Source organism: Lissotriton helveticus, chromosome 7 (genome assembly GCF_964261635.1).
Source record: "Lissotriton helveticus chromosome 7, aLisHel1.1, whole genome shotgun sequence".
NCBI classification, from domain to species: domain Eukaryota; kingdom Metazoa; phylum Chordata; class Amphibia; order Caudata; family Salamandridae; genus Lissotriton; species Lissotriton helveticus.
In genome coordinates this window covers 282,244,446-282,266,699 of record NC_136068.1, presented here as the reverse complement: position 1 = coordinate 282,266,699, position 22,254 = coordinate 282,244,446, and the positions used below count along the sequence as shown (strand labels likewise).

General features: G+C 43.9%; 1 protein-coding gene across 1 annotated transcript in view; it reads left to right on the top strand.

Annotated features, from left to right (window-relative positions):
• Positions 1 to 22,254, top strand: part of LOC144766739 (protein-glutamine gamma-glutamyltransferase 6-like) — an 88,448-nt gene that overhangs the window by 24,585 nt on the left and 41,609 nt on the right. The window contains exons 5-7 of the mRNA XM_078650489.1: positions 1,950 to 2,060; positions 4,025 to 4,196; positions 8,031 to 8,163. Of these exons, the coding sequence (XP_078506615.1) occupies positions 1,950 to 2,060; positions 4,025 to 4,196; positions 8,031 to 8,163 (416 nt within the window). The remainder of the gene's footprint in view (positions 1 to 1,949; positions 2,061 to 4,024; positions 4,197 to 8,030; positions 8,164 to 22,254) is intronic.

The window sequence follows — 22,254 nt, the reverse complement described above, 5'->3', positions numbered from 1 at the left end:
ACTGCGTCAGTTCTACATGGCTTTTTGCGTGGGAACGCCCACACTTCATACATCATACCTGATGCAGTTATAATGTAGTTCAGAGCTTTACAACATGACTCTTCTCCCTAGATGCGCCCCATTGTAAATGGGCCGCAACTTGACGCATTGTTTACGTCGACCGCTGTGTCACAAAAAGTGACACAACAGCGGAGCAAAAGTGCTGCAAGCGGCTTATAAATCTACCTCTTAGTTTGAAGACATAGTGGTAGTTGATAAAATCAATCCAATATTTTGTAGGTTAATCATTCAAACATGGTATTGCAGCACACAACTTAGGGAAGTCAGATGCAAAACCCAAAAATGGAAATGTTTAGTAGGATAACCAGTTATATATCTCAGAGTGTGGACACACCTGATTAAGTAAATACTGGAAGTAAGAACTACTGGAATCAGTGTATTGAAAAATACTATATAGTTGTCGGGGAATTTTTGTGCAGAGGGCATTAGTGTCAGACTTTCTCAGCTATGTTAGTGTAGTGCTTGACTTGTGGGCTATGATTATATTTTATCTATGGCTGCCTTAACAACTGCCTGTGGGTATAGGTAAATGTAATTGTCTTCAAATGCCTTGGTCCCAAGCTGGATTTCTTCTCTCTCTTTTTAGGTCTCACCTAGACAATGCATGCACTGTAGTCATTTTGTTTTCTTACAGTGGGCTTAGAGGCCACCCATTGCTTAAAGTTAGTTGGCTTCATTCTCACTCTCATTTGTTTGATTCTTACTGGTCATCTGCTGTAGGCTTGCTTTCTCTTTAGGTGTTTGTCCCTCCATGGAGCATTGATGCATCACTTGGGTTCTTCTTCAACTGCTCATTATTTACATGCTACTTGCTTTCTTTGTATTCAAGCAATCTTCCAGAGAGTCTTTTTCAGCTGGTTCCCTTGAGTACTTCATTCCCATTCATGTTCTTTTTTAAATCTCTCCCTCCTTGTCTGTTGCTTCCCCCCAATTCCTGCCTTCCTGGCCAGTGGTGCTGGCTCCACCCGCACTCCCTCCCTCTATTGTTGTCAGTATTGTTGCTTGCCATACCCACCATTTTCTCCCATTGTTGTCTGTGTTCTTACTTGCCCTCATCTGCCCTTAAACCTTCTGCTGTTTTCTGTGTGATTTCTTGTCCCCATCTGCCCTCCCTCATTCCACTGTCTGTGCTGTTGTTTACCCCAGCCGCTCTCATCATCAGTTGTCTGTCAGCTTGTACCCCACTCCAACCCTTTGTTGTCCGTGTGCTGGCTCCCAACCCCTCCCTCTCACCCCATTGTCTGTCTTGCCTCCTGAGTCGCCCTGGCTGCCTCATATAGTTTTTTCCCGCACCCTCCATTGTCCATGTTACCTCCCATCCCACCAGAAATAAAAACACAAAGCAATATTATCACCCGGCCAGCAGTGGTGGTATCATTATACATTTCTCAATTTCAGCCATGCTGCACAACAGCTATGCTGTTATAGGACATGGCTAAACGACATTTGCAAAGCCAACAGCTCTTTCGTAGGCACGACTGATTGGTTTTGCCAATGCTTCTTTGTGTTACTTGTTGCTGGCTCCTCACTTTCATGTGATTAACATTGTTTGTCGTTTTGCAACCAAATGGTATCTTAGTGACCAGTAAAATTGTTCTACATTTCATGTGTTACTGTCTTTGACTCATGTGGTGGCTTACCTCATAATTACAACATACATACTATTCCCTGTACATGACACTACAGAGACACTATTGAGCCGCATCCTGTACAAAATTGAATTTCGGAACAATTTCTCATAATATTTTGGAACATTAATGACCACTATTGTCCAGGTTAAAACATTAATATACATAAATGATCTCTCCTCATTCCTTTAAGTCAGTCAATCAATTTGTGTAGGGGTCTGGGAAATATATTCATATATTTCGTTTTGTTTCCATTAACAGTTTGAACCGGACATTTTAAACATCACTCTTTCTTTGATGGATAAGAATTCTACGACAGACCACGTCCTTCGGAGGGATCCAGGATACATTGGGCGTGTATTTAGTGCTCTGGTAAGCATGCACTCTCACGAATCAACTTGTGGACACCTAGGGCTCGCACTGAATTGCAATTTGGTCGGTTTCAGTTTAATTCTTCTGACCTTATTGTGAGAAGCAGGGGTGAATGTAACTCGTGTAATTTGTTGTAGGGTAATTACCTAAAATTACATCAAAATTATGCAAGATTACACGGAATTATGCAAGGATCGTAATCCTGCATTTACAACCATGTTTTTAGCGTAAATTATGTGGAAAATATGGCAGAGCCATAATTATGTGGAAAACATTTGCAAACTAGCATATTTTGCAATTTATGTTTGAGCTGCTTTTCAGGAAAAAGGGAGGAGAAATGCTGATGACAGAAACTCCATGGCTGGGAGACAATGGCTTGTGCTTCCACCTATAAGCCTATTTGGGACAGTCTGTGTTTGGTAACATCCCACTTTGTGAATGTATTTTAATGTCAATAACTCATATTAAACCTTAAATAAACATGTGTACCCATTGGTAAATTAAATAACGTAAAAAGCTGTAACCAGTTAGTGAAACGGGAAACAAATACTAAAAATTGGGATATTTTTCTCTTTCTGCCACACCTCTGACTACGCCCACGGACCCAATCCACGGTTTAATACCGCCCTCTGATTCTCCTCCCACAGTCCCCCTACTTTTTTCCCCTACTTCGAACACAGCGTAAAAAGCGTATGTCAAAGATGGACCTAAGGATGCATCTTAAAAAAAGAAAATAGGGCTAAATGCAACAGAAAAGAAACAGCAATAGCTAACAGACCGTCACGCATTGTTCGTGTTCTTTTGGGTAGGCATTTTTAACTGCAAATACGCAAAACTACACGAATGGACATCATCATGTAATGTGATATAAATTAGCATCACCTGAGTAATATGAAATGATTGAAATTACTAGGAATAGTCTGGCTTAATTCAAATTTGGCCCAGGCCTGATGGGGAGACCGACCCTCAGTGTAAGGTTGTAGCAAACAGATATTTGTTTAATTTTTCACATTTTAAAAACTAAGAAAACAAATTTGTTCACACCCCTGCTTTCTATGCACAGCAAAAAGAGAGCTAAAGAACATTGCTATTTCTTTTTAAATAGGTCCAAGTGATTTGAATGAATTAATGCTTTAGTAATAATACCAAAAAGAAGCAACCAATTTCTTGTTAAGGTTTGGCATTAACTCATAGATCTAAGCAAAACAGTACCTTACTAAATAGACATGAGGCCCTTCCTCATTAAACATACAATTATGTCACACAATGGTAGTTTTTGTTCGATATCGGAAGAATAAAGGCTGAATGGATCCACCAGGATATGAACAGGTGACCACAAAGTCAAATACAGGCACCTCGAGTGGATACATTAATGCACCGAGTCAAAGGAACCGGCTTAACAATGTTTTTCCTCTTAAACACCAGTACCAGGTATATAAGCAAAATCCAACCAGTCAATGTTAGTAGAGTTGTCTGCTCATAGCCCAGAAAAGAGAAAATGCTTCCCATTCAATATAGATTCAGAAAATACAACCATGGGTTTCTTCAATAAGCTACCCAAGGCCATCAGAAGTAGCCAGTGGCAACAGTTTTTAACCCTGACTTGCCATTTCGTAACCCCTGAGCTGGTCTTGCTACCCCTGACCTCAGGGGTCATGCAGAAAGCAGGCAGAACTGAAACTAAGCAGGGTTAGCATAGCCATGTTTGGTGTCTGTAGTTTCTGCTCCTTGCTTTGCCCCTACCTCCTTAGCAGCAACTAAATGGCTGTTGACAGGCTAAGGTTGACATAACCAATGATATCAGAGAAGAGTCAACTGGTTTCTGATGTAATTCCCTCCACTCTTGCCAATTAAGTAAAAAAGTTTCATTAACTCTTCCTGAAAGTAAAACCTTCCATTTATAATCTTGAGCTTGTAAAATTCCACTATGCTCTCATGATATTTGATAAATGTATCTTCTCCAGGTCAACAGCAATGATGATACTGGAGTGTTGATAGGAAACTGGAGCAGTAAATACACAATGGAGGAAAGTCCATCCAGGTGGAACGGAAGCGTGGAGATACTCAGAAAGTATGCTTCAACCGGACCAGTTCGATATGGGCAGTGCTGGGTCTTCGCTGGGGTGATGTGCACAGGTACTATGCAGTAGACTAAAAGCTGACCAGCTGATGGAAGAGGTGTCCTTATGAGCTTCCACTCAGTATGTTGATACCGTGTATTGAACAAATGTCTTAGGGATGGTGCGTCAGTTACCCAATGAAACAATGAGTATTGATTGAAAGCATTGTGATTAGAACAGGCCCAATGACCCAATTACTTAACAGAAATGTTCATTACTTGGAGCCCTAGGCTAGCCTATTTCATGAGATGATGAGGAGTGTGGTGAGGAAGGCAGATGATCCAATAAATGTATACAAAATGGTGATGGAATTCCAATTGGGCAACTGTTAGAAACAAACAATACACCCTACTGTAACATTCTTGATACACTTCATATGATGGACCTATTAGGATAACAATGCTACATTTTAGGTTCTTATATATTGTTGCCAATATTGCCTATGATTATAGTCGGTTTTCACCAAAGGTTTCTTTCCCCCTTTTTCTGTTTCACTTAAGCATGCATTTGACTGTATGATCTGTGTGTCCTCTTTCAGCTCCCTGGTCCATCGGTCTTTATTAGATTACTTTGTTTTGTGGTCTTATTGGTGAAGGGAGAATTTAAGATGCATATTCATGATGTATCAACATATTTCCAAACTACTAAATAATAGCTATAAGAAGAGGGTCATTTAGGATTTCATCTTTTGCTGAAGTGAGGGAGTAGAGTCTGGTAGTCTTCTTATCAGACATACTTCTTCTTCAAGCCATTTTACTACCTCTGTAATTTCCAAGAACTACAACTCTACTATGGAGTGTTGCCTGTGAACCAGCATTCCATCAGTTCTCCAGCATCCTATTTCTGATGAAGGACAAATCTGGTAATGGCCCATGAAAAGTAAGTCTCTAAAGGTAGGCCACCAAATCTGCTGAATTTTTCTGGATATTATGGAAATGGCAGCCAAAGATTTAGTATGGATAGCTGCTTGGAAGTTTCCTGAATATTTCAATATTTGTTCTAAATCAGGAACAACTACTTTATTGTATAATAAAGTCGTCTACGTACTTGCTTGTTTGCACCCGTATTAATTTATTTAATCTGGCATACACACAAAGTGAATGCAACATCTTTATGGTTTTTTTACACCTATTTTTCATATTTGTATTTTTTTTTAATCAAATGTATTTTGTTTTGTCTTTGATTTAATGCCGCTCAATGTTTGATTGCAATGAATTCTTTTGGTTTGACTCAAAGCGTCACATACTGTAGAATCTGATCTGAATTAAGCATAATCAGTTGTGTGAATGATCACCTTGTTGCCCATATACTTCAGTTAATTCTGTTACCCAAGCTCACAAGGTATTACTGGTTTGCCCTTCCTTTGTAACATAGGATCATAGATGGAGGTAGCACAAACAAAGGTGGCAATACTACTTGTGCTGTTTCAGCGCTCCTGGCGGAGACAGTTTAAATCCCTAGTTGTTTATACACCTTTTGCAAATGATTTAGATTTGCCGAAGAAATAAGAGGATCTAACAAAGCCAGCTCAGGTAATTAAAAAGGGAGTTCAAGGGAAAATAGCCACTTGAGAGGCCGTTGGTTTGTAGAGACTATCTGAGCCCTTTTCTAATAAGTGGGCTGTTGGTGATTTTTTTCTCTTTCTTTTATTACTTTCTTCAAGTAGATTAATAATGGAGACCATTATAGGTTCCTACACAAGAGATTATTTTGCTCTTTTGCTTGCCAAGCACAGAGAGTAAGTGGTGTCACAGTGTAGACTTTGCAAGGCAATACCATGTGGGGTATGACAACTCGTCCACCTCTTTTTGAACTCCTATCACATTTAGTCCTTCTAAAGCAGAGATACTTCCTGCTCCCAAGATTCCTATTTTAGATTCATGGCCCCAGCAGGTTAACACCCTAGCATGATGTTCTGACAGGAGGTTTGCTTCTTGAGTAGATGAACCTGGGGAAAAGAGGGGGCTCTTGGCATCTACTCTGACCCCCAAGTGCCCAAAGCTGGTAAGAATCTATTCATGAGAGGCTCAGGAAAGGAGGCCAAACCATTGCTCGGCAAGTATAGGGGCTATTAATGACCCGCCCATACCAAAAAAGAGCTGCCCTTTAACACTGTAGAGATGTCAGAGTGCACTGTGGTGCATTGAGGTGCACTGTAGTGACTGAAAGAGTAAGGAAATGATCAACTTACTGATTAAAAACTCAGGGTGCATAGTTAGTTTGACACCATACGCTGCAGCGGCCAGGATACGAATGCTCTTAGGCAGTTTAACACCAGGAATAATAATCCTGCCATGTTGAGAGCTATTGCAAGCACACTAGTTATCAAGTTGAGCATCACTAACGTGGAGGACATGCTCGATTCTTCAGTGTGGCAAAATCTTTCTTAAAATCATAATGTACTAAGCAAGTTGCAAAGTGATTGACATCAGGGCCACTGGAATTGTACGGTTTTGCAGTAGTGCCATTTTCCGCATAATTATCTGTTTGACACATCTGTTACTTAATCTGCAGGTTTTAACAGAAAATGTTGTTTCTAGCTCAAACGGATCAAAAGTTACTAAAATGTGGTGTCACTTGTTGCCCCACAGTGAAGGCATTCGGCGAGGTTGATTTGCCACCTTACTGTTGCTTTTTGCTGTATTTGGGTGTTAAACTGGTACTAATAAGGTGAAACCTATGTCCAGAAAGTGTTAAAAAGTGTAAAAATAACAAAATAATAAAGTAGTAGTATCACAAATTGTGCCACATAATTTGCCCTTTTTGCCACATATTTTTGTCAATCCTGCCTCATAATTATTTATTATTTATTTATAGAACTTATAGAGCGCACTATCGCCGTTGCAGGCATCCTGGCGCTGGAGCTCCAAAGACATGAAACGGAGGGACAGCAAAAAAACAGCCAACTCAAACCCTAGTTTTCACGGATTTTCTAAACAGGAGAAGTTTATCCAGTTGCCTAATCTCCCAAGGTAGACTGTTCCACAGTTTGGCCGCAGCCACCCCAAAAGATCTTCCCCCTGCCCTGACTTTTTTAACTCTAGGGACTCTCACCAGGTGTGCTGACGAGGAGCGCAGTGCCCTGGCGGGGGTATACCATGCAAATTTAGCTTGCAGCATTCTGGGTCCAAGCCCAAGGAGGGCCTTAAAAACAAGGCAGAGAGACTTAAATCGTATTCTCTGTCTAAGGGGGAGCCAATGGAGTTCAGCCAGGGCCGCGGATGCTGATGTTCTTCTGGGCCACCCCAAGGCCATTCTGGCCACCGCTGATTGAATTCTTTGGAGCCTATCAAGCAAAAAACTGGGAGACTCGAGCAACAGTGCATTGCAATAGTCGAGTCTACTCAGAATTGTGCATCTGGCCACCAGGGCCCGGGCAGAGGAAGGTAAAAATGGCATGATTTTGTGAAGGGACCTAATCAGGGCGAAACAGGACGATACAGTTTTTGCAACCTGAGCCTCCATAGACAGCTTATTGTCCAGCATAACATCTAGGTTACGCACTGTTTTAACAGGAGAAACCCTAGTGGCAAAGTCTGTGGCCCAGAGATTATCAGGGAGAGAGTGTGAAATCTTACTCCCCGCATAGAAGAGCAATTCAGTTTTACCTGCGTTGAATTGCAGGGAGTTAACCTGTAGCCAGCCTGCTTTCCTGCTGCATAATTCCAGTGTCTCTGACTGACAATAGAAATCAACACATTTTGCTTTGCATCATGTTGTGCCCTTCTACAAGATTTATTTAAGGATACCTTGCTAGTATGGGAGATACATTTGAAACAGGAATTGAAACAGATTTCTAAGCAACTCTATTTTTAAATTTTTTTCTTCTTTGTTCTATTTTTCTCCTTAGCTCTCAGGTGCCTCGGAATCCCAACTCGTGTTGTTACAAATTTCAACTCTGCGCACGACGCAAACGACAACCTGAGTGTTGATGACTTTTATGACATCGCTGGAAAATACATCGGCAGCCCTGACAGCGTATGGTAATGTCAGCAACTATTTGCGTCTCTATGAGTTTTAGATTAAAAATGTAACCTATCTATCAAGTAGCAGATTTTCTGTGGTGTCTGAAACTATCAATATTTCACAAGTGTTATGTTAGTGAAATACTGAATTGGGCTAAAATGTCCTTGTTGCTAAACCACTGATGTATGGCACAGCCATCTGCTATACAATGTAGTAGTAGAACATTTTATTGTATGGTTAAATAAAGCCTTGACAATATAGAAAATTTTGGAAGAAAATGAAAACCATGTTATACAATGGACAGGTAAAGAGTCGTTCGTACATTATAGTGCCATATAGCATGAACAAGTATAAAATGGGACAAGCAATGTAAAATCTACTATAGTTGTCTTAATGACAATATGAGCCAAAGTGCACAGCTCATTGGGATGGATAGATGTTTGCGGAACAATAGAACCTTCACAAGCTTATGGTTTCAGAGAATAAAATGCATAACTTGAAATCAGCAATCGTTACATAAAAGGCTATATAATTGTTTGGAGTCTGTAGCCAAGGTGCAAGGTGTGTTTTGTTATTCAGCGGTCATCACTGAGCTTAGTTGTGGCTTTTTAAGGAGGTCCTGCTTTGCCTGAAAGCATTTGCCTATTCTTGCCAGTTCTGGAGGGACCATGGTACTCAAAATCCATGTCGTAGCGTCACTGAAAGTCCTTAAGACATAGGTTAAAAAAGTGGCTTTAGCAGTGTCCACCTAAGTAAAGTAGCGACAGGCAGCAGCAGAGTAAATGCGATAAGGTTTCAAGTTTATAACTGCACAGCCTGCACTTCACAATATTGGAGAGGAGCGACCAGTTTGGGTTGAAGTCTTTGATTTGCAGTGTCATCATCCTCACAGCCAAGATTTGGGTGGGGCAGGTTTTCCTGATTGAACAACAAAGATATTTCTGTGGCTTCAGGCCAACCTGGTAGTCATTGGCATATGAAGTTGTCAGGGCTTGTGAGGGTGGAACGGTCTTGATATTTTCCACATCAGCAAATTTCGAGAGAAGTTTTGTGTGTTTCTTCAGTATACTTTCCACTGCTTAGTAGGAGAGCATTTAGTGTGGTTAAGTCTATTTGAAGGGCATCTACTGATGCCAATAAATATGTGACTGTTTTTGGTTTTAAATATGTTTTTAAGGACAAACTTCAACATACTGGGTGTGACTGTGATGCATCTGTGGTACTATTTTAGGATATAACCCTTGTTGGTCCATCTGATTTATTTATTTATTTAATGCGATTTTATATAGCGCGAAGATTACACGAAGGTGTCAGAGCGCTTTACATAAGAACTAGTTGCGATACATAAGGACTTAGGGTTACATGAGTTACATAAAAGATACAAACAGAAAAAAATGCAAATGCAAAAGTTGTAAAGTCACACAAGGAAGAGATACAAAAAGAAAAAAAAGAAAAAAACAAAAAAGAAATTGCAAATGTACAAGTTGTAAAGTCACTCAAGGAAGAGACCCACTCAGCAAAATTCTTATCTCACCAAAGATCCCCTGGTGTAATGTGGAAGCCTAAACACTGTTTTGTAGGTTTCTAGCTACACTATTTCTTGTTTGTAATGAGTAGCCCCATAAGGCCTCACTGCCATAAGTGATGGCAGAGATAATGTGGCCCTAAGAACTTTTTTTATTGGGGCTAAAGTGGGGCTTTCGAGGGAAGCATTCAGTTGGCAACGTCTGGTGGTAATTAGTGCGGCCTTATCTTTAAGTTGAATCAAATGTGGTTTGGGTCCTCTGTTTGCCGAAGTCCAAGTGCCCAGATAGTTATAAGATTTTGATCCTGTCATTTTTTAGGGACCAGTGACGATTTTTTTGCTTATGCATTCTTCCAAAGATACCACCTTAGTTTTTGAAGCATTTACTATCATCTTGTTTGTCTTATTATATGTATGAAGGGCATTAAGGGCTCTCTCGATCCCTATTTTCAGATTATCAAGAAGAACTATATCGTCCACATTGTGCAGTATTGTAATCGTTGCTGTTCCTATTTTTGGGGGAATTTGATTGGTGTAGTTTAGTGACAAAGACATGTCTGCCGTGTATAAATGAAAAATCCTTGGGGCTAGCACACATCCTTGTTTTAGACCTAGGTTGGTGTTAATCTTTTTTGTAAGAGCAGTGTCCGAGAGCTTGACCCTCACCCAAGTTGATTAGAGTGAGATAATAGCATTAGGCAGGCTGCTTCGAATGCCTCACGCCTGGAGTTTGCTCCATAGGATGCCCCTGTCCACCAGGTCAAATGCTGATGAATAGTCAACAAAGCATGCATAGATAGCTTGTGATTTCTGGTTGTTTGGCTGGTGGATGAGATAAGAAAGGGTAATTCTGCTCTCTAGTGTGAGGAATTTGATCTAAATCCTGTTTGACAAAATGTGATTATTGCATTTGTTGTTGCCCATAACTTCAGATCTTTTAATATAGCTGAGGTGTTTATCTTGCCGTCTATGTCCAAAAGGGCAATCAAGCGATATTTGGAGGGATTCTGTTTGTCACCCTTTTCGATAATTGGATGCAATATTGAGCCTCTCCAGCTATCGGGGACTTGGCAGAATTAGAAACATGATGTTGTTAATCGTAAACATTAAGTCACATTCCTTTGGGTCATCCATGGGGTATAAGGTTTCTGGTAATGGAGCACTCGGGTGTTTGTACAGTTTTTTACTTGCAGGGTCCATGTAGGTTCATTGATGGCATTGGTTCTGGTGGCATCCAATTGTTTTGTTTTTGATATGCCTCCATAAATTGGCCTGATTGCGTTGCTCATAAGTGAGTATACATATTGCCACTCCGTTTCCCTCTGCTGTTTTTTTACAGACCATACCAAGTGCTTGTCTTGTTTTCTTCCACCCCTCAGTTGCTGTTGCCGAGCGGCTTTGGTATGGTGATTATGGGTCCTGTGGCATGTTTTCATAAGTTTACGGATTTGTGGTGAACTGATCAGAATAGATTGGTTTTTGTTGGAAATGTTTTGCAAAAGGCGCCCACGACCTGGAGGATTGGCTAGCGATTTTTAGGTGCCCTAATGATTTTTCCAATAGGTAAGTACATGTTTGCCACTTTGGACCTGGAAGGACTGCCCTATAGTAGCTTTTCATGCTCTTGTTTTCTGCAGAAAGACCAGGCCCCACTTAATTCTCCAGATTAGACATGTAGCTTCACCGTGGAGAGAGTTGCCTAGCGTCTTGTGGCTTTCATGTTTGGCTAAACTAAGGTTAAAGTTTATGAGAAGTGGAAGGTGGTTGCCCTCATATAAGGAAAGTACTTCAAAGCACTCGAGGCGTTCCCCAAGTTTTCCTGAAACAAAAACGTAGTCAATAGTGCTTATGCCCACGTAGGTTTTCAGAAACTGAAGTGATGGCTCGGAGTTTTCAGTTGTGTTCTGAATGGACTTCAGTCTGTATTTTTTTTAAAGTTTTGTCCTGTTGTTTAATTAAACAGTTTGTTGATGGACAGCCAGTGGGAACAAATCCCAATTTCGCAAATGAAAATCCTAGCAGAGTATTGTTTCCTAGTTCACATGGTAGGAGAGTATTTGATCCAGTTTTTTGCTTAGCTGGCCCAGCCTTTTTGCTCGCGCTGAGCCAAAACTAATCAGAAGAATCCTAATTCGGGAAGATGTTGTATTAGGTCTTTCCAGTGCGATCACTTTAAGAATCCCATCTTGATTTGGCATTTCTATTACTGTTAGTTTCAGATTGAGGTTGGCATAAGTTGACAGATCCAACGATGGCCTCCGAAAGTTATTCTTTTTTCTTGCTTCTTGATGCACCCCTTGGAAGCCAGTGATTATTAGTGGGGTAAGTGGCCATGTTTCTTGTAAGCAAAGAACATCAGTTGCCATTAGCAAAGTTTTTGCAGAGTCTGATTTTAATAATCTTGATAGTCCAGCGACATTCCATGTCAGGAGCTTTATGTGTTGGTGTGTCTTGGATGGGCGAGTCTTGATGCTAGGAGCAGTTTGTTGCTACTCTGGGTGAGTGGAACCCAGCTCCAGTCTGGTGTATGTTCTCCTCTAGTTTTTCCTGTGGCAACTTTCCTAATGGTGCCCCTTGTTGGAGAATAGGAGAGAACTATATATATGGTCTCTGACTGAGTGTGGTCATAGGAATGCCCAGACCCACTTAACATGCTATAGGGGCAAGCTTTTAGGTTGGGTGGGTCTTTTGGCATTTTTAGTGGTGCACGGTATTGGGGGCTGAGATTTATGAGATTCCAAAGCCCCATTCCTCAAGGACAGGCTTTTGTTCTAGTATTGCTTCAGCAAGTTGATTTGTTTTTAGGGTTAAGACTGTAGCTTCCCTCCCATTTCGCACTCCGGAATAGTTTTGAACTCAATGCTCAGAATGTCTTTGAGGTTCTTTTTTGACTGGCTGGGGGTGACATGAAACAGCCTTAGTAGGTTGGAGCAGTTCAGAACGATGTGGCTCCCCTCTGAAGGGTAATGTGGAATGAGTACCAGCTTTGCTGGTTTGTCCCCGCTTGAGTTCTTTCCAGGTTGGCCTTTATTACAAACTTGGGCAAGAATGGGATTGTCTGAGGAGGTTGATCTAATCCTGTCAAGCAGGGTCAATGCTCTTTGTAGGGCATCATTATTATACTGCAGAGCAGCTGTTGGAGCCCGGCCAGATGGATGCTGCACCGTCTGTATAAAGCAGTTGGTTACTGTAATTGAAGTGAGTGAACTTTGACTTATTGAAGAACCTATGTTTTGTGTGCATGCTGAGAAGGCTAATATCTCGGTACCATGGGATGGGCAGGCTGACAATTGGGCCAATTTTAGATCTTTCTTCTCTGTTCCTTTGTTTCTAGACGAGGCTTCCATCTGTTCCCGAATGTGTTGATGCTCTGTCCTCTGTTGGTGGGTTACTATATTTTGTGCCTTGCCTGGGTCCGTATTGAACTTAAGTGAGGTAGATGCTGAGGTAAGAGTTGCATGGGTTTGAGGTGCAATCATTTGCTCTGACTTGGGTCGCTCTTCAGGGGATATTCTCAAGAATGTGTGATAAGTACCGCAAAAGTAGCTTAAGGAAGCTCTTCATATCACAGTCTATCGCGCGCAAATAACGATGCATTAACGTTGAATTCACAACACAGAGGTACCATGCGATAGTCCCACGATAACTCGTCAAAGGTCAGCGATAAAGTCAATGCTACGCTGCAAAAGGCGAACGCAAAAAAAGCTGCAAGGAGGCCAATCGCGATACAAAAATCAGCAAAAACCAGCGACAGGCCTGCAATTCACACACGTCAGAGAAAAATCACCATAAAAGTAGAAAAAAAACATACAAACAAAAGCCAAACAACAGCAGAGCACAATGGATGTTGCCGGAGCAAGTACAGAGGACAACCAGAACCCCACAAGCCCCCCGGAGGACCATCCTGGGACCTCAATGTCAGGGAAGGGCAAGGACAAGAAGAGTAGGAAGAAGCGGTTCAGTCTGCAGGAAAACAGGATCCTGATAACGGAGGTGGTAGAACACCATCAACTTCTGTTTGTCACCTCCACTGTGTCATTGGCAACGAAAAATGGAATATGGCAGTCCATCGTGGACAAGGTGAATGCAGTCCGAGTGCTGAAGAGGACAATGGAAGAGGTCAAGAGCCACTGGAATGATGTCAAGGGCAAACCCAAGCAGAAACTCGCCAACAACCAGAAGGCAGCAATGAAGACTGGGGGTGGGAGTCCAGCGCCACAGAAGGACCTGGACGAGATGGAGGAAATGGTGTCCACAGTCATCAGTGGGGAGACGGTGGAAGGACTTGGGGGACTGTACACTGCTCAACATGACCGGACACAACAGCACCAGGGTGAGTAACGACCAGGGACTGGGGAGACGGTGGAGCTGGGCACAATGGCACACATGGACAATTAAGTCGAGCACATCTGCAGACAAACCATGCCCCAGACCCCCAACTCCTTCCCAGAGATCAATGTACCCAAGTAAGCAAAATCACAGCACTGTACAAGCCCAGAAGTCAAAGGCACACCGCATGTAAGGGAGAAGGGGCAGCAAAATCAAAGCTGCAGGGGCGACTCACACAAAATGGAGCACACACACATAACATGCAGAGCAAATCAACAATTACAACAATGTGGTACAAACCGCAACACGTTCACAACAGAACACAGGACACAACTGGTGCCACATGTGTGTAGAAACTGCCCACTCACATGTGGCATTGCAGGGAATTGTGAGTTGATAATGTACAAGTACCAACACACATCTGTTATGTTGTCGAAATGTCCACTGTCCCGCATCAAATAGGCAGCTCCTCACAAACAGCCACAATGTACACAGTCATGCAGTCTGTATGTAAACAGGTACAATGCAATAACATACATGTGAACACAATGTTAAACTGCATCTCCCCTTCATATTGCAGAGGGAAGTCCAACACCTCCTGCAGAGCAGCCCGAACCTCTCTTCTCTGATGACGAAGAGGACCACCACACCTTCGACTCCGACGCCCTCCAACAACTTGTGGAGAACCTCCGAAGCCCAGCTCCAGGAGCAGGGCAGTTCAGCTGCTACGTGGAGACCCCATCTCCTGTACAGACAACACAGCAGGCAGCACCCACCACCACAGATGTTTCCTGGGACCTCCACGAAGTACACATGGCCTTGCAACGCCGTGTGTTGGGGTGCCAGGAGAATCTGGCTGCACAGGTGTGGGTGGAGTTTGGCCGCATGGCAGCCAAACTCAAAGCCAAACGTGGATGTTTAAGTCTCATCAGGGACCACTCACAGTCCCTAACGGACACCCACAGTCTGCTACATGCTCTCCAATGGACCATGTCTGACATCGCTGGAGCCCTGACTAGAACAGCTGTCCAGTCAGAGTGGCTCTAGCAATGTCACACAGGAGTTGGGACATATGCGGAGGTTGATGGAGACCATGGAGCGTACGCAGGTGGAAAGAGAGTCTGCAATGGCTGCACACCAGCGAGAGGTACCTGGGTTCCGCAAGGACCTCGAGACCATCCTCATGGCATTGCTGCTACAAGGCCTGGCCCTGATGCATGCTGCTGCTACCACTACACCCACATCTGCGCCCCTGAAGTGTCAGTGCCACACAGTGCAGCAGACATTCCACCTCCGGCCACTGAGGTATCACTGCTACACAGTGCTGGATACAGAACACCACCGCCCACACGTGAGGCACATGACACTGCAGAGGACGTTAATGCGGATGAATCTGTCTGCGTGGTAAGAAGGACGCAGTAGCATTCACCTGCGCCATTTGGACGGTTTCTGCTTGCTTCTGCCCTCAGCATCATCACCTTCCACTGTCCCCTGATGCCCTCTGCGACACTCACCTTGGACCTCGAAACGGACTGCCATATTCTGTTTAATTGCCAATGACACAGCACTCAGACTGTGGACTGAACTATTCCTCTTCCTTTGGATGTGCCATTCCGTGAAGGACTCTTGCTGGCCCTCCACTGGCTTAATTGGTATGTGGGGTTTGCATGGCCCTGTACTGCTCCAGCTGCAACACCACACTGAATGTGCATTAAACATTCATTATCACACAGATGAGTCATGTTTATGATCTTTCAAGTGTGGAAGTATGGATGAATTTAGGATCAGTGATTCCCGCTTACATCCATGTTGCTCATGTCGTTGGACTTGGCTCAGAGGGTGAAACATTGCCGAATTTGGTCCGGGTGGCGCAGGCACTACAACAGGGACACACGCATTAGTTACTTCCTTGTCCAGCCCAGTACGAAACCATGCCCAGAGCCCCGGGGTCATTGTTCACACCCTTACGCTGGATTGGCACATGCCAGGCCAGCCCACTCCTCTTACACTCACAGGGGGGGATGACAACGCTACATGTCCCAGGTCTTCCCTGTAGTGATCTGCTGATCACAGGTCTAGTTGTCAGCATGCCACAGCCACTCCCTCAGGGCTGGTATACACCCACACCACCACACTCATCCAGCACACGCGTCACAGGACATGTGACCCTGCCAATAAAAAGGCCGGGGCGCACATGCTGGACCCCATTTCCACTCTCCATCTGGGTGTGTCTGTGTGCTTCTTATTTATGCATGAGGGCATAGGGCCCGACCACAACACATTCCCCAGGGCCGGAGGTTACTTGATGGCGACTGCACCTTGATACTCAATTATAGAGGGTCCACGATTTGCGGGTCACAGACTTGGTGGCACTGGGCACGCTGCAGCCGGCACAGGCACACCACCAGGGGACGGTGACTTTTGGTGCCTTGGGGTAGGGGCACCTTAGGTGCTGAGCCAGTGTGCCGCCTGCGATTATGCCCCATCCTGGCGGTCCGGACTGCTAAAGATTTGTGTGCCCTGCTGGACCGCAGTGTAGGCCTGAGCCAGCGGGCAGTGCGGGCCTTCCACCACGTGATGTTGCAAGGAGGCCAATCACAGAGTTAGTAGAACCTAAAGGGCTGAGCGGGTGTGCAGCCTGCGATGATGCCCTGTGCACTGATATGTTCTCGGCCATTGCGATATCAAGACCAATAATCAAGAATGCAACCTGCTGGGCCACTGTGCAGGGCTGCATGATGTGGAGGCTGCCAAGGTCACGGGGCCTGGGCTTGGAGCCTGCACTGGCATATGGTGGGCCCTCTTGGCGACACACCGGTGGCGGAAAGTGAGCACTGAGGTCTGGGTGCGCAGGGGTGGGCAGTCACCGCTGGGCGGTGGGAGGGGCTGGGGTGCAGCAGCGTGTGTGTGCAGGGGCAAACATGCGGTGATGGCGTGTGCAATTGTATGTACTCTGCCATTCCTAAATCTGGACTCTGTTTCAGATAAGGAACTTTGTGGACTGCAGTGTGTACCAGCATGTGGTTGGAGATACACCGGTGGCAGCAGGTGAGCAGTGAGGCCTGGGTCTGCAGTGTCGGCACTCTCTCACCCTCTCCCTCTCTTCCTTTCTCTGTCTCTCTCTTTCTCTCTCTCTCTCACCCACTCTCTCTCTCTTTCTTTTTCTTCCTCTCTCTCCCTCTCTTTCTCTCTCTCCCTCTCTTCCTTTCACTCTCACTCTCACTCTCTCTCCCTCTCTTCCTTTCACTCTCACTCTCACTCTCTCTCTCCCTCTTTCTCTCTCTGTTTCTCTCGCTTTCTCTCTCTCCCTCTCTTCCTTTCACTCTCTCTCTCCCTCTCTTTCTCTCTTTCTCTTTCTCTCTCTTTCTCTCACTCCCTCTCTTTCTCTCATGCTCTCTCTCTCGTTCTCTCTCTTTCTCTCCCTCTCTCTCTCTTTCTCTCTCTCTCTCTCTCTGTCCTTTGATCTGAGCATGACACACCTTCTTATATTGCATTTTGTCTTGCAGGGTGTAACTTACAGTTTGTCCTGAGATGACCCACCATGGCTCTTCAAAATAGTTGTTTGGTTTTTAATTTTAATAAAATGTTTTGTTTGGTAACTCAAAGATGACTGAGTGATTCTCCTTTTTTCGAACTCACATGAGTGTTGTACTTGCGCGACATCAGGCAAATTGTTATGGTCATGATTTCGTAAAGTTGATGTCACATATCTTTGTCGGAGGGGAGTCCGGGGGGGCTTGTGGGCCTGGGGTGATGGGGATTGGTGTTTTGCACGCTTGGATGTCAGAGCTGCATGTTCGTTAGGCTCCATGGCTTCTGTTGTTCTTCTGGTGTGGCTCTGGGCTGTGCTGGGCTCCCTTTTATGGTGCAGGTTGTTGTCCGACTTTATACCAGGTCAAAGCAGGTGTTAATTCCTGCTGTTAACGCGCCTTATTTTGGGATCTCATCACCAATCTTGCTGTTCGCTGAGAATGTTGCGGAGTGGTGTGTTTGCTGCTTTTTGCATGGAAACGCCTACTCTGCATCTCATTAGCGTTAGTTGCCAGGGTCATCTGTGGCGATATTATTTGCGGCTGCTATCGCAGGTAAACTGGTGATGTGGGCTGTTAGCACCAGCTTGTGAATAGGGTGATATATTTATCGCCACTTTGGCTGTGATAAAGTGCCGATAACTCGGTGATACGTCCTTGAGAATATGCCCCTTCTTATTCCCACTGCCTTTAAACATTGGGTAAACGCTAGGCGAATTTTTGTCTGATATTATTTGGTTGAGTGGGGGTGGATTTGAGAGTCGTTCTTTCTCAGCTTTGCTTCTGACCTTCTCTTGTCTTTTTTTGCTCTTTTTGATAGGGATGTCTTGCTCCGCCTTTCAGATAATACAGAGTTCTACATATAATCCCACAACACGGTGGCCCAAACACGGCGGAGCAGGAGACATAAAACTCAACAACACCTAGAAAAGCGTTTCACTTTATTAAAATGCAAAGACTCTCTTTTTAAAATAAGGCTTGGGGTTTTATTTATGCAATTCTCTCTAACAAAAAAACTTCCCAGATGTCAATAAGCAGCATTCAAATAAACATAGAGATATATATTTATATGTAAGCAATAATAATACACTTGGTAAATGCAACAGTTAAATACATGAATATTACTAATGAATAAACAATCAGCAAATAGTACTGGACGTCCTGCAACAAATAATCAGAAAGAAATATACATTAAATATGACTTTGGATGTGCACTCACACATCACAAAGAAAACACCTCAAATGCTCAAAGCCACAGGCCACACATCACAATGGCAATAATCAAAACTCAACATTTCACCTGGTACAAACACTGCATCTGCACCTTAGCCCACTCCAGACAAGGGGATTTAAAGCCTCAGCCACCAGTGTTCGGCTGTACCGAAGTAGATGAGTCCTTCCCTATTCGGATTCCAAAATCACAGTTTCTAAGTCAACAACCCTCATCTTTATAATCTCAAAGCACACACTAGAAGGTTCGAGAGTCTTCCACTCACGCCAAGGAAACTTACAGGAACTGGCCAGCTTCCAGGCAAGCATTCCATGGCATGAAGGATTCCCAAATTACCTCTATATTCTCACATGTTCCAGCCTTTATCTTGATGTAGCTTACAAAAGCCTTCCAGGGTACATTAAACAATCTCTCACAAAACAATCCCTTGAACGTGATTAACCCAAACAACTTGCACCACTGTCTGTGTGCGCAGAAAAGCTCAAGCAAGGCAGAGTCAGAATTCAGGATGACATGAGTCCATATCAAAGGTAATAGTAAGAATGTAATAATACTTGCCAATGTACAACACAATGCACATTTGTGTACCACTGCATATAGCATCACATATTTCATATCTCAAAGTACAGCACAGTGCACATTTGTGCACCACTGCTCATAACACTGCACTTCGAGACCAACAACTACTTTCCACACCTCTCTCTCTCTCTCTCATGCTTTCAAATGCACATCCCAGATGTTCTGTTCTTGGCAAGGCTGTTCTACTGTGACAGCTCCCACTTCAAAGGTACGAGAAGAGAATCAAGGAATATGCAGGACGTCGTACATTCAGGCTGGGATAAAATAACACACTAAAGTCAATTAAATTGATGGTAGTCAAAGGTCGTCATATAGTTTCAGACCACAGGAGTGCCTGTAGCACTACAGGGGAGGGACCATTGGTTTTCTCTAAAAGTTGTTCTGTCCTGAAGATGACCATGGTGGATTTTGTCCTTCACTTCTGAGTCTGGTTCATGTTCTAGGGAAACGTTGGACGGCCCCTTATTAATGTTTCCTGGTAAGATGGGCAGAGAGATGTATAGGGTGTATTTTGGTGGTGGTGTCATGCCCAGTATTGAGGCTGTTAATGTGATTACCTTGCCTACAGACTCCGGTATATAGGCTGCATTTTGCTCAGGTTGGTCAGATCCCTTGTCTATTGGTTTTATGTCGGGCCTCCTAGGGCTGCTTCTTACTTCTGATTGTAGTGCCGATGTTATACCCATTATTATTGAATTTAATGCCTCTGGAACAGTACAGAGTCTTCTCGCAATCTGGTGGCAGGTGCACAAGGAGCAAAAAGTTTGTTTGCCTCCGGCGTACTTTGTCTTCCCTGTCATGGTGTTGACTTTTTCCTCTATTTTTACTATTGAGATGGCCAAGGCTTGGATTAGGTCAAGCTGCAGTTATAATTTGTCTGACTGTCATATCAGGGCATTTACTGTAGTACTGCAATATTGTGGTACTTATGGAAGCCATTAAGTTGTCTTGTTAACTGCTGGCATTAGTGTTTTTAACGGCGGAAGAAGTTAGGTTTTCCAGAATACTCATACTCTACATGGGGTTGTGGACGAGGGAGTGCTGAAAATGTTGCTTCTGGGTTCTGTCCACTATCTCTTCTAAATTTGTTGTGTTTTTTTTCTTTTTTCCCTGCTGCAGGGCAGAGCCTCATCTAGGCCCTGACCTAGTCTGGGCTCCATTGATCCCATCTATCGCATGCTGGGTTACCTTGTTCTGCTGTCCTTAAGTTGCTGCTTATGGGCCGGTGACTCCTGCCCCCCTGAGCTATTTATCTGGGCAATCGTGGTAGTGCTCCTTAATTTGATGCTTATTTTGAGTGGAATTTGAGTCTGTAGTAGGCTATCCATGGAAATTGGAAGGTCGGTTGTAAAGTGAGTGGCAATCTCGCCTCTTTGATCATTTTCCATGACATTGGAAAACTTCGATTTTTGCCAGCACACTGTCCGGAGGACTTCCTGATTACATTTCTATTATGGTGCAGTTTCCTGGCTGCTGAGGCACCTGGTTACATCTTCTTTTGGTTCCTGGAGATGGCGTTATGAGTGATATTATGTCTGCCATCAGATTTAGTGTTGCCACTGAACTTCCGTTGGCACCCCATTTCAAGGTTGAGAAGGGAATATATGGCTGGGTCGACTGGGAAGTTTGTCTATGGAAGTAGTCAGCTATTGCTGTCTTCTTTGTTGTTCCTATGATGCAACCATTGTTTCTGAAGCTGCCCCTGGTTATGTCCTTACTATCCTTTGCTTTCGGTGCTATGGGTGCTGATGTTGAACCTACCATTGGAGGACTAGGGCCAGGTGCACAAACTGCTTCTTTAGTAGGTTGGGTTGGCTCAGGAGCCACTGGGGTTGACATCGTTGTCTTGTTGGAATTGGTCATGACGCATTGAGATTGAGGAGTTTGTGAATCCCCCTGGATAGGCATGGAGGTATCAATTGATTCTGGCAAATTATTTCCAGATCCTGTGTCTTTGGTTTTTGGCTCCCTCTTTTTGGGGCCATGGGTACCCTGTAGCAGGAGCAGCTCTCCAGGGTGAGACGAGCTTCGGGCATAGGCATCTAAGGTGTAAAGTTTGTTTATTATAAGGTGCGTTGGCGGACAACTGATGTTTTGTGCCGTGCTATTACCTTGCCGGGGATCGTCTGACAACTGCTCAGACACGTACTTAGGGAAAAAAACTGCCACGCTTCCACTTTCTCCTGCCTTATCCCTTCTTTTCAGAGAGGGGATGTGCCAAGGATGCACCAGGGGGCCCTAAGGAGGGGTGTCTTCCTGGGTGTCCCTGACCCGGCTTGTAAGTATGTGGCCCGTGTTTGATAGGCAGTTGCTAATTTTTCTGCCTGGTCTGGGTGAGCTGGGTGGGCTAGGCATCTGTTACCACGCATGCCAAAACAGCGGGTGGCTTAAAAACGCAGTCAATACCATGACTGTGTTGTTATCTTGAGTTCCATTACAACGCAAGTCATTGCAACGACTTGCTTAGGGAAGCGCTGGACTTTGGAATAGTTTAAATTACTATTCCAACTCCAGTTTGTGTATCAGTAGGGAAGGTGTTGGGCTTAAAATCCTACACCAGTCTGTCACTGCTTTACCTAAAGCAAGTCGTTGTAATGACTTGCGTTTTAATGGAACTAGTGATAACGTTGCAGTCGTGGTACTGACTGTGTTGTAAAGGAACTATGTTGTAATGCCTGCATTGTAATAGATGTTTCCCATTACAGGCAGTCTCATAAAATCCTTTCTACTATGCACACCAAAGGGTGACATGCTGCAAATACAATTCATAGATCTTTGTGAATCCATCAGTGTATGAAGAAGAATCTAAAAGATACAGCACAGCACATTAATTCAACTATGGAGGTCTAGCCCATCTTGATCAAAAGGAAAGAAGTGACGTATAACAGTTTCTCTTAATACAGTTACTTACATT